Source organism: Notolepis coatsorum (assembly GCF_963971535.1).
Source record: "Notolepis coatsorum genome assembly, chromosome: 6".
In the NCBI taxonomy this organism is placed as follows: domain Eukaryota; kingdom Metazoa; phylum Chordata; class Actinopteri; order Aulopiformes; family Paralepididae; genus Notolepis; species Notolepis coatsorum.
Window position 1 is genome coordinate 109,263,986 of NC_140170.1, and position 13,987 is coordinate 109,277,972.

Sequence of the window (13,987 nt, forward strand, 5' to 3'; positions counted from 1 at the left end):
CCTTTCCTTTCGCCCCGCTCAGACAAATGCATGTAGTACATTGCAACACAACGCAGCATTTCCGCTTACATTGCAACAAATCACTTGGAGTTTGAAAGTGATATCAGAAGAAACTACTCAACCTCGGCTGTCTTTAACTAGCAGGACGCTAGTGGGCTAGTCGCTCAAATATATATATCGTTTTATATATAATTGTACCAACACAGATATTAGGCAGTACACACATTGTCCTGCAATACATGTACAGTGAATGCACAGCTACATTCGCCATATATTTATATCGCTGCTGCGGTCTACAGTGAAATGCAATATTATTATTATTGTAAAGATCATTACAATTATTATTTTGTGCACGTTGTGCAAATTGAGAGGCTGTGCTCTTTGCACACAACCCTCGTACACTTGTAACATTGCCTCTCCAGGCTGCGATTGTAATGATAATCTTTACAATAATAATAATAATATTGCATTTCACTGTAGACCGCAGCAGCGATAGAAATATATGGCGGATGTAGCTGTGCATTCACTGTACATGTATTGCAGGACAATGTGTGTACTGCCTAATATCTGTGTTGGTACAATTATATATAAAACGATATATATTTTAGCGACTAGCCCACTAGCGTCCTGCTAGTTAAAGACAGCCGCGGAAATGCTGCGTTGTGTTGCAATGTACTACATGCATTTGTCTGAGCGGGGCGAAAGGAAAGGCGCATTACCGTACTGGCGTGCGGTGACGAATGCGGAAGCATTCTTGCACTCTTCCGCTGGCAATAAGCTACACGCGTACTGGTCGCCCGCAGAGATAATAATCAATAATCAGTGCTTACTAACGTTAGCGTCTCAGCTATTTCTGACCGAATTAGTCAATTTTCTTTTTATAAGGGCAGTTTCTTATTCACAGGGACTTTGTGCAGTTTTCACACGCTGGAATATGGGGTCTAAAACATATAGAGATATGATAAATATGCCCTTTTCTGCATTTTTTTCCATAAAAACGCACGTACTATCAAACAAACACGAATATAAGTGGTTACAATTCGGAAATATTTGTAATCTGTCATAGATATCTTGAGGTTAGGCTCTTAATGTTAATCGTGGGATTTTTTTTTTATAATAAAAATGAAAAATGTTCACTATGAATTGAAAATGGGGGACTCTGATGTAAACAAGACAAACGTCTTTCTCTAGTCTGCATCCCCTTAACAATTGTGTGTATTGAGCCTTACTGTATTGTACCCATTCTGCAATCTGTTAAATAAAGTTTTCATTCATTCATTTCATTCATTCGTATAAAAAAGTTTGAGAACCCCTGCTTTAGACGCATGTAGATCGAAGATTATGTGCTTCCTACTTCCAACTTTCCACCTCCAACCATGAACGAATGCAGAATATGTGATGTATAATGTGATGTGTCACATTTGTATGTATTTGTACATATGTATTTGTATGTATACCTGGGGGTCCACATCTCAGAGGACCTGACATGAACAACACACATAGACTCAGGCGCAGGCCCGGACTGGCCATCGGGAGCACCGGGAGTTTTCCCGGTGGCCTGGCCTGCACAGATTTAAAAAAAAATATATATATAAAAAAAAAAAAAAAAAAAACTTTTTTTTTGTATTATTATTTTTTTTATTTTTTTTTGCCAGGCGATTGTTTCTAGTTGTGGCGGCGGCGCGGCGCGATAGTTAGATAACCTAGATGGGTGGGGAACAACCAGGATTTCACTGTCTGCCACAGAGTTGGAGAACTATCTGACTCTCTCTCTCACGGGCCGGCGGATCACACACACACAATGGAGCTGTGCTGCCGCTTGTGATTGGTGGAGGCGGGACCAGGCGATACAACTGATTGACAGCGGAGGCGGCGAATGGAATGGCAGACGGCACTCAGATGCAGAATAACAGCCAGGCAATGAGCCAGGTAGTGAGGGACTCGGGAGAGATACAGTAGAGCGAAAGTCAATTAACGTTGATGTCAAGATGGACAGTGGAAGAAAGAGAAAGGGTGGAGGAGAGAGGGATAAAACAAAGAAAAAGAAAGGCCCTTACAGGAGAGAGTGGTTAACTGTATTATAATAGTAAATAGAAAAATATGTTGTGCTCTTGCTTTTTTCTTTTTGAAGGTGGAGAGAGAGAGTAGCATTGCTAGTGCCACAACAGTTTTATTTGAGGTCCATAACAGTACATTGTACTAAGCAATTGTTGGCTCATTAGTTTGTGATTCACATGCACAAAAATTCACCAGAATGCAGGAAATTAAGTCTTTGTAACAAAAAAAATCCTGGTGGGGGACCCCCAGACCCCCCGCTTAAAAAGTGGCCTGACTGGGGCTATATTTCGCGCTATATCTCCCGGTAAGAATTATTTCCCCAGTCCGGCCATGCTCAGGCGTAAAGAAGGCGAAGCAGCGCCTCTACCACCTGAGACAGTTAAGGAAGTTCCGAGTATTGGGGAAGATACTCCAGTCCTTCTACTCCGGAGCTGTAGAGAGCATCTTGACTGGAATTCACAAAGATCCTACATAAACACATCATCAACTCTGATCCCAAACTCCAATCTGTCTTCAAGGAACCTCCCACCATAGTCTACAAACGCCCCCCCAACCTGAGAAACCAACTAGTGAGATCCTACAGCCCACCCACTGCTCACAGACCCACGTTCCTAGATAACACCCCGGATGGGAACTACAAGTGTGGCAACTGCACAATGTGGGTATACTATTAAGAGCAAGACCTACACACATCCACTTAATGGTAAAACCCTCAGAGTTCGTGGCTTCATCACCTGTAGCTCCACTCATGTCATCTACCTAATAAAATGTCCATGTGGCCTGAGCTATGTAGGCAAAACCAACCGGCAACTCAAAACACGCATCAGTGAACACCGCAGCAACATCAGATGTGGTGATGAACATAACCCGGTTGCAGTACACTTTAGACAGGCAGGACACAATATCAGCACATTAAGATCCACAGGCATTGAAAAGGTATAGAGACCAGCCAGAGGAGGAGACCATGGCAAACTACTTTTGCAGAGAGAGACCTACCATATATGTTGTGAAGGATCAGATTAAACCGAATATATATATTTATTTATATATATATTTAAATAGTGTTTATATATCGTTTGATATCCCCTGTATATTCCTTGTACAATATGCACTGAATATCCCTTTAGTCTACTAAACAGCCCATAATAGTTTCATTCTACCATTGGACGAGAACCTGGCGCCAGGTTGCCATACCCCTAGGTTCAAGTTCAATCGTGCTGCCCAACATGTCGTGGCAAGCCCCGGTTCCGCGTAGGAATACGTCTGGCGAAATACGAATGGTACTATTTGTTCATAGCACATATATATATGGCGCAAGTAAAGTAGAACTTTCTTTTAGTCCAGTTCTTTACCCTCCAACAGAGTGACAGACGCAAAGCCTCACCCACGACGCACGTGTGGTGTAGTAAGGCCTACTTGGCCTCAGAATAGGCATTGAGATATCGTGTGGATTAATAGTTGAATAGTCATAGTTGGCACTATACCGTCGAGTTGGACGTATTCTATTAAGCTAATAATAGTCTATTTATGTATGGTGCATCGTTCGGTTAGAGTTCTAAAGTTATCAGTACCCCCATCGTTCCTGACGTTATCTGGACGCTTAACCAGGCTGGGCAGACCCCTAGTGGTGCTTGCATCCGAGGAGCTCCGGGCCAGGGCGACTGGACCTGTATATTGGATTACTCTACCCGGACGACGGCGAGCCTTCCACGGCTTGGATTATGCTTTGGGTGCTTTGATTATTCCATGGATAACGGCCAACACTGCGGAGTGTTGGAACTACCCCCCGGAGAGGACTCCATGTGAGACGGCGCTCTACACCAGTGAGGTCGCCTCACGTCTCTCCGTTGTGGACCGGCAGCTACCGTCCACCAGAGGGTCCAGCTGTATTCGTCTGCGGACCGAGGTTCTGTGGGCACCGTGTTCAAGACTTTGAATTCTCCCAAGAAATCGTCGGCCAGATGGGATACCGCCAGCGGCTTCTCTAACCCCCCCCCTCCTACTGTCTTACAACCAGCGGGACCCCCCCCCCCCCTTAGTGTATCCAGCTATAATCATTTAAGTACCATCGCTATAGTTTCCTAAATATCCAGGTTGTATACTTACTCCCTGCGTAACCAGAGATTGGACATTCAATGTTGATTTACCTACGAATACTCATTTGCCATACAAGTGCATATTTCAAATCATAAGTGTAAACAAGTGAACGTTGTATATACCTTTTGCTATATTAAATATTCGATTTGTACATTTGTGTGGATTCGTTTCATCAGGTGGGAAAGTGTTCATCATACTTATATCATGTACTGGATGGCCAGAAGTTAAAGTACAAGAGGTAGTGGTATTAAATACCATATCTAACAATACAGTCAGGGAATTGTACCCCTCAGTTACAATATACATACCCTTCAGACTATGGCCCCTGTTGGACTTAATGAAGAGTTTGACATTAAACCCTTCCTGTAAATACACACATTCTGTCTGGTTCTTGTTTTTTTAAGTTTTCTCATTATATATTTTATCTCTATTTTACATGTGAAAGTGTGTTACATCTAACTACTAACTACTACTGTTATTGTAACTATGTACCGTAGGTTCTAACACTTAAGCTGTAATATGTTTTGTAAATGTGTAGCCTATAGGCTAATTGATTTAAACCTTGACCTGGTTCATTCATCCCCTAATATGTATATATACCCCACCCCTTTTCACATGTTGGTGACACTTGAAAAAGGCCACAGGCCGAAACGTTGTGTTATATTAAACTTGGGAACACTGCAGACGGTGTGCTGACTTTTTTTCCACAACTTTACATATCTATTTGAGTCAAGCACCCGTGACTAGGGATGTCCCGATCACATTTTTTTGCTCCCGATCCGATCCCGATCATGTGATTTTGAGTATCTACCGATACCGATCTTTCCCGATCCGATCAAAAAAAATATATATATATTTATTTTATAATTTTTTTTTTTTTTTTTTTATCCCAATTTCTCACATTACATTCACCCTGAATGTTGACGTTATCCAGGTGAAAAGTTAACTTCATTCAAGCGAGGCATTGCAATCCTTGACATAAATCATTTGATGTATAATTAAATCAAAGGAAAAAATGCGTTTGCTTTGGCAAAATTCTTCTGCTCTGTGTGACAATAAATAAATGAATGATGATATGCAATTTAAACCCAAAATTAAGGCCTCAGTATGAGTTTAAGACGTGAACATGGTCATGTTTGTTGAAAATAAATAAATAAAAATAAAAAATAAAATCTGGATTAATTTTTTTTTTATTAAAAAAAAAATAATTATCCCGATTTTATTTTTTATTTTTTGCCGATCCCGATCTTCGGAAAATCATGCGATCGGCCCCAATCCTGATCACGTGATCGGATCGGGACATCCCTACCCGTGACTATACTTTGGATGTGCGTGAGTCTTTTCTACTAAGCATCTTGACTGGAAACATCACTGCCTGGTATGGAAACAGCACGGCACAGGATAAGAAGGCCCTACAGAGAGTGGTACGCTCAGCTGAGCATACTACGGGTATACTACCACCCCTGCAGGTCTTATATAACAAGAGGTGCAAATCCAGAGCCTGCAGAATAATGAAAGACCCTCACCACCCCAACAACAGCCTGTTCAAACTGCTGCGGTCAGGCAAACGCCTGTGAACACCAGCAACTAGGACAGAGAGACTTCAGCTCAGCTTCTTCCCCCAGGCCATCAGAGTCTTGAACACTGAACTCTCCACACACAAGCACACATGAGCACACACACAACACACACTGTATACGCTCACACACTAGAAGTCACTTTAACATGAACACACACACAATATGCTGCACACGCTCACACTATGGTCACTTTACACAATGAAAGGTCACTTTAAAAACAAGAAGAGGAGTGGTTCTTGTATAGTAAATAGATGGATAGCAAGCTAGCATAAGGACACATAGTATAACTGTAGATTGTATAGTATAGCATTGTATAGTAGTGTACATAAGACCCAGTGCCCCATCCGTAGCTAACAGTGTATTGCACTCAGGGCCGCCTCAGGGGGTGTGCGAGCAGTGCGGTCGCACAGGGCCTCGCGGGAAGGGGGGCCTCGCAAAATAATTTTTGCGAGGCCCCCCTTCCCGCGAGGCCCTTTTTCATCACAGACCTAAAATCTAGTTTTGCTTATATGCTTATATATTTCACATTAGACACGTTTGTAGAATGTGTCTGACTTGTTCCTGCCTCTGCGGCTCTGCAGACTGCAGTTTTCCGGTTTCTGCGGCTTTGCTGCTCTACAGATTTTAGGATAGTGTTTCCGGGCTCTTCTCCCGTCCGCCGTAATACACCAAATAGAAGAAGAAGAAGAAGACACACGAGGTAGAGGGATGATCTAATTCAGCGCTATTCAGAGGAGCCAGTGGATGTCTTTTCAAAAGCAGCATGGATCAGAAGAAATTACACCGTGGGCCAAGAAAGTCTCCTTCCAACTTTACCATTGGCGCCGCATTGATACTGCGTTATGGTGAGTCAACTATTATTATATTCCCGCCGTGGATCTATCTCTCTCTCTCTCTCTCTGGAGCCAAACTGGTCGACTAGCTAATAGTACTACTAGTAGCTAACGGTGTGTGCCTGGTGTCAGCACCTGGCTGTATGTAGCCGCATAGCTTGCTTCTGCGTTAGCTAATGGTTAGCGATAGCCTGGTTGAGCTAACTGTTAGCCAGTTAGCTGTTTAGCTTCGACGTTAACTGCCGGCTGCGCTCGGCTGGGAACGTTCGTTTGATGCTATCAGTTAGCCTTGAGTTAGCTGTTAGCTTGTGCTATGACCATTGACATTAGCCGTGAGAATAGCAGGGGGTTCTGGCACTCTGACTACGACATCATCTTTGACAGAAGATGTAGTCGGGCCTGCACCATGACAAGGCTCTGGCAGCAGCTTATTTTTGTCCCGACAGCGAGAGGCCTTTCGTCAACGTGGAGACCTGTGTTACGGCCTTTCGCCCTGCGTTCCTTGGTGCAGGTAAGATTAATGAAAATGTCATGACATTACCCCACTCTTCCTTCCTTCCCCTCCCGAATGTTTTGTTAATAACGATGTTTTTTTCCAGGCAAAACATATGCTACTTCACAACATTTGGAGATACGACATGTGCTGTGTGTGAATGTCTTGGTCGTTTGTGTAGCTTGGGTAGCGTTGGGCCGTTGGCCAAAGCTGTGTGTGGCCTGGTGTCACAGTACCTGGCTAGCCTATTTAGCTGATGTCGGCCATTGGCTCCTTGCTGCTTTGGTTTCTCTGGTATAGACCCTCTTCTCTTTGGATTTAAGTGTTGATCTTTGTCCTTTTGGATCTCTCATACATGCTCTCTCTCTAACACACACACACATGACAAACACACATGTTCTCTCTCTCTCTCTCTTTCTAACACACACAGTCTGCCTATGGCGGCCTTTCTCGATGGCTAGGCTGTGCTCGCTGAGTCTGTATAGTCAAGGATCTTCAGTCACAGTGCTCAGGTATTCTGCCACTGTGTACTCTCTGTTTAGGGCCAAATAGCATTTCAATTTCTTTCCAATGTGTCTCTCTCTCTCTCTCTCTCTCTGTACACTTTTATTGACTGTAGAACGGGAGCTCTCTCTCGCTCTCTCTTTTGCTATATGTTGACTGTATCATGCCCCGCCTCGGGCAGCGCTATTATTTAAGAATATGTTGACTGTATGAAAAAAAAAAAAAAAATATATATATATATATATATATATATATATATATATATATATATATATATATATATATATATATATATATATGATTTTATTAATTTTTTTAAACCTTTTGGGGGGGGGGGGGGGGGGGGGGGCTCGCTAAATCTCGCACAGGGCCTCGCATTTCTCCCAGGCGGCCCTGATTGCACTATCACAGGACCTAGCATGTCTTACCATGCTTTTGAAAAACTCATGTACATATACCTATGTCTTTACTCTTATGACTTGTATTATTGCACAAATGTTGCATTCTCATCCCTTGGATTCTTATATTGTATTATTGTATTACTGTACTATGCACAATCGTTGCGGGCAAGACCCCCCGCATTTCACTGTATACTTGTATGCCGTGACAAATAAAACTCTTGACTTGACTTGATAAGTATATCAATGCGAATACTTTATGGAAAAAGCAAGCACTGTGATAAGTTATAGTCTTGTGAACATCAGTGTGTTGGAGTTATATAAATTATATATTGTTCTGTATTGTCGTATTGTCATATTGTAATGTTAAAATGTTAAAATACAAATGTATTGTACGAAAAGATAATTTGATCAAAGGGGATTTGAGATACACTAATTCTAAAATTGAAAGTTTGGCCTAATGGTAGCGCTAGACTAGGAACGGTCATGGGGTAACCAAAATCAATAGAGTTAATCTTAGGGGTCATGAATCTGCACCGCAAATTTGAAAAGATTTGAATGGAAGCTATTTAAGATACACTCATTTGAAAATTTTAAGTTTGGCCTGATGGTGGTGCTAGAGCACTTTAAACTTTTTCATACCGCGACTCCATTTTATTCAGGATTTCTTTTGGGGACCCCACACTAATGTATAGTGTAATTTGTGGAATTAAGGAATATCAAAATAAAAGCACACGTTGTTGAACTTGATCATGCATATTTATTAGAACATTTAATTACAGCACTGTTATCAATACACATTTATAAAACTATTTAGCCAGAATATGTTGCCAGAACATTAAAAAAAAATAATAATAATGCGCGACCCCACTGTCACCTACCCGCGACCCCAATTTGGGTCGCAACCCGTAGTTTGAGAACCACTGTGCTAGAGGAAAGGTCATGGGGTCACTCAAATCAATAGGGTGCATCATCTAGGGGTCATGAATGTGAATGAAATCTATTTGAGTTATCGTGTCCACATGAAAAAAAATTACCGGTTGGGGTAAATCAACAATATTCCTGACACTCGTTCGGGGATATAATAACTGCCCTATTCACTGTCATCCTCATTCTTATGAGCCTTCTGTAGATTATTGTTGGGGGCCAGTAGGCTATGTTTCAACATAACCCATCAACTACACAGTACATTTCACAGAGTAAATTTTACTCAAACTGAGTACATTTGACTCAAACTGAGTAAAATATACTCAGTTTGAGTAAAATTTACTCTGCGAAATTTATTGTGTATCTGATTAATGGAAATATTATGGCATTTATTGCATTTATTGGTTGGTTGTGTTCAAACGAATTCCTTTCCTTTTGACATCTTTCAGGTTTTCTTTCTGTGTGTACATTTATTTTGAATTATCCGCAGGGCGCTGCTTCAAAATAAATGTCATTTACAGTATGGTCATGTGACTCCTCTGTTTACAGACATCCGGAAAAACATGGAGGACACCGATGGCAGTAATCCTCAATCTGCTGGATTTACGGAGAAGTTAAAATCATGGCTTTCCTGGTCATGGACCTATATATGCTTCATTTGGTTTGGCATGGTGCTGGTTATGATATACGTCCTGCGGAGTCCCCTGAAACTGCAGGAGACGCTTACCTCAGGTGAATGAACATGAAGGCTAGCTAGCTCATGTTAGCCAGACATCTATCTTATTGTTGACACAGCTACCGCAATGCCACCGATAGTGAGTAAACCCAACTGACAACCCATGACAGTCTTTTGAGTGCAACTTTCAGATTAGGTTTGAACGAGACTGTATAATATTTAGCTAGCTAATATGAACTAGTTACCGTTAGTTACCTTAGTTAGTTAGCTAGCTAGCTAACGTTAGCTAAGTATTGAAGCTAGTCGGCTAACGAACGCTTTCTAACTAATGTTACTTTGTAACGCTGCTACCTGCTATAATGGTTTGACAGCTAACACTGTTCTGCAAACGTATCGACGTTTTTATTACATTGCCATTGAAGTATAGGGCATACGTTGCCTATTCATTTACACTCGCATGCTAAAAGCTAAGCACATATGCTGTCTCCTGTGCTGTCTCTCACTATGAATTGAAAATGGGGGACCCTGATGTAAACAAGACAAACGTCTTTCTCTGATCTGCATCCCCTTAACAATTGTATGTATTGAGCCGTACTGTATTGTACCCATTCTGTAATCTGTTAAATAAAGTTTTCATTCATTCTGTAACTACAGCGGAGATGCATGGCTTCTTAGCTGTCAGTGTGCAGCAATGAGGCCACGTCTGCTATAAGTTACCCTTTATGCTGTTTTTTCTCTGTTTCAGCATCTGTGTTCCTGAATACACTGACCCCTAAATTTTACGTGGCCCTCACTGGAACCTCATCTCTAATCTCTGGACTCATCCTAGTGAGTTGTTCACAGGTGTTCACACCATATAATGAATTGATAAACTGTTGGCTTTGATTTCTCAAGATACTACCGGGTGTAACGTTATGTTGGCAAGATCCAAGTACATCCATCGAAGTCACACTTTTACATGCTTGTTGTTGTTGCCATTATGCTGCTGCTTATACTGTGAGCCACCTCAAGAGGATTTCAGCAGGAATAGACCTAGACAGACTAATGAGGAATAGGCTAGCTATGTTCTCTAGAGCCAAAGGTACTGTTTGTGATGATTTGCATACAGGTGCGTGCAGCTCAATAAATTTGAATATCATGGGAAAGTTTATCTATTTTGCTGTATTGATGCAGTAATTTGTGCAAAAGGAGCCCCAACCAAGTACAGAGTGAACATACATGAACATACTTTTCAGAAGGCCGACATTTCTATATTAACACATTGAGTGCCACGCCCCTTCCGGGAAGTGACTACTTCCATGCCGTCCATTAACACATTCCCTGCCACGCAATTTGAGCATCTTATACCATTATCTGCCAGCACTGTAAGTCTATGGAGATGTTCACCTTCTTTGCAGGGCTATAACCTTTTAAATTGTATTGCTAAATTGACATTACTATGGCCCATTCAACATCGATTATCTATCGTTCAGGATGTAGGAACGTTTTACTTTTTCATCCATACATAAATACTGTCTAGAATATAAATATGTTTTTATCGTTTTCTGCAGTAATTCCTAGAATGTGAGATATAGGCATAAACGCATATATAGATTATCAAATGGCGTTTGTTGTCGATCCACGCTATATAAAAAATTTCAACTGTACATTATCCTAAACGTTATGACTGATCATGCGGGGATGAACGGAGGGGGGGGGGCGTCGTTTATAATTCCGTGATCGTCGTTAAATGCTTTATGTAGTATGGGTGATATATTGATCAGAGCAGTTTGCATGGATAATAATAAACAAACAGGCTGAAAGTAACGTCAGCGTCCTCTTACCGTTCGACGGTGATACTGGAGGAAAAAGATCCCACTTATTTGACGGTGATCGCCTAAATCCATTTCCGGTTTGTATAATCATAATACACGGCCAAATCGTATCGATTATTGCGTTATGGCAGCGATCGCTACACACAGATGTGTCTAGAGTCCCGCAACAATATGCGAGTGGCCGGACGCATTTCAGAGACGCACCGAGATCGACTCGGCCATTTCCGGTTTGGCAACTCGCCGATCATCCACCGGGGGGCAGTATTGAAGCGTTGCAGAGTTGTGCCGGCTCACACTGCATCAGACCAGGCTCCGTGAGGGAAATATGCATAACAAGGCGAAAAAATTAAATATGATCTCAATAACGTCGTACGCCGTGGATTGGCAGAATTAGCATGAACTTGAAACACGTTGTACGATGTTTTTGGCGCAGGATGTGTTAACCCCATGTAAACGTAGTTGTAGTTTGTAGAACTAAACCTATATTTTATAGTATCGCTATGGGTCTAATAACTCCCTCTAATAACTCCCCCCCCCCCCCCCCCCCCCCCCCCTCCTGCATCCCAACGGCAGAACAGCCAGACACATAAACACATTATAGCTTCAATCGCAGTAGAAATAAATATCAGATCAACGCAAGCTTTCATAGTGTCCTTACCTGGTCTCTGAAGTAATGAAAAAAAAAGAATCCAATAATCGCCATTCAAGTTAACCACAGCGATCGTGCCTCCTACGTTATTGGGCATTGCTCTTCAACGGGCGGGCGGGGTCAGTTGTCCAAGTCATCCCTATAAGCATGTGTTTTGCCGGAGTGTTTAGGACCCGCCCCCACGCCGCAGCTCCGTATAGAAAATAAACGAACCTGTTTCTAACCAGGTGCATTACTGGCCGAAGGCGTTAGAGGGCGGTATAATACCGTCTGCCAGTTTAGACACACTCAGAACAGTATGCACAAGGTGCCCAGCTGAATTATGAATGGATATAGATAATAAAATAAATACCGTGACAGAAACGTAGATCTACGTTTCCGTCACTCAACGATCGGACAACAGAACCGTAGATCTACGTGAACGTCACTGAAAGTGTTAAAACAAAAATGTTTATTGGTCTTATCAAACTTTCTGAGATGCATACTGCATTTTGGGCTTTCATGAGTTGTAAGCCACAATCATCTAAATTAAAACAAAAAAGGCTTGAAATATTTCACTTGTGTGTAATGGATCTATAATCTAAGAGATTTTCGCTTTTTGAATTGAATTACTGAAATAAAATAACTTCCACGATATTCAAATTTATTGAGCTGCACCTGTATATCCACTCTGAATACATTTTTATATTGAAAAAGTTAAAGAATATACAGTAAATAAATATCTTTCCATCTAGTTTTATGAGAAATGTACATTTAAATGCCATGTATATAATCTTGCAAGTAAACTGCGTCAGAAGGTTGGCTTTTTGTACAGAAACAAAATCAGTTTTCCTATGTTTAGCAGAAGGAAGATCGTTGAAGTCTGTTTTGGATTATGGAGACGATTATGGAGTTTATAGACATGCTGCTAGTACTGCTACTCTAAAGCCTCTGGACTCTATATCATTATGCCCTTAGATTTATCACTAGTGACAGTTATGGTACCCATCATTGTATCCTATTATGCTAAGGTTGGATGGTCCTCTCTGGCAGAGACGTGACTTGCATTGCATTGGCATCTGTTTCTGTATAAGGCCTTTATTGGTGATCTCCCACCCTACTCACCTCATTGCTGCATTGGAACTCTGGACCTTATCATACTCGCTCTAGTGACTGATTGGCATACACTTAAGGTTCCTATAGTTTGCACTGAATTAGGAAAATCTGCGTTTAGCCTCTGTGCCCCAGAAACATGGAATGTTTTACATTTACATTTACATTTAGTCATTTAGCTGACGCTTTTATCCAAAGCGACTTACAAGTTCTGTACGACAAGCCATCAGGAAGGGCACAACTCTATCAGCTGAGTAACAATGTTCATCAAAGTGTTGAGTGCTACAGTGTAGGTTAGTTTATTAGGACAAGTGCATGACAGTACGGTTAGTTAGGGTTAGATTTTTTTTTTCTTCTTTTTTTATAGTTTTTTTTTTTTTATTCAGATAATGGTTGAAGAAGTGCGTCTTTAGTCGACGGCGAAATATTGGACGTGATTCGGCTGTCCTAACTGGGGTGGGTAGTTCATTCCACCATTGTGGGGCAAGGACTGAGAATAGGCGACTTCTCTTTGATGACCCTCAAAGAGATGTACTTTATGCAATGCACTTTAAAACTCAATTCATTAGTATCTATTGGTCAGTTTAAATTGTTAATAGCAAACCACTTCACCACAGTCTGCAGTTGTTTTAAATTATTTTAAATATTTAATTGATTGACTTTCTGTTTCTATATTGTTTTCTTTTTTTGTATTTCTCTACATCATTGTAAATGAGATATCAATGATCCTTTGAGATTAAATAAAGATTTAATTAGATAGATGGTTTAGTGCAAAGAGTTATTATAGGAATAGCCTGTATCATTCTATCAAAAATAAATCAAAAAATCAAGTGGCTTTGCTTTGATTTCATGTTACACATGGATGT

General features: G+C 41.2%; 1 protein-coding gene across 1 annotated transcript in view; it reads left to right on the forward strand.

The window, feature by feature from the left end:
• Window positions 1-9,453: 9,453 nt before the first annotated feature.
• LOC311230108 (suppressor of tumorigenicity 7 protein-like) overlaps window positions 9,454-13,987 on the forward strand; it is a gene marked incomplete at its 5' end in the record, with an annotated part of 47,395 nt that continues 42,861 nt past the window's right edge. Inside the window, 2 exons of the mRNA XM_084316268.1 lie at window positions 9,454-9,622; window positions 10,312-10,394. Coding sequence (XP_084172394.1) covers window positions 9,454-9,622; window positions 10,312-10,394 — 252 coding nt within the window. The remainder of the gene's footprint in view (window positions 9,623-10,311; window positions 10,395-13,987) is intronic.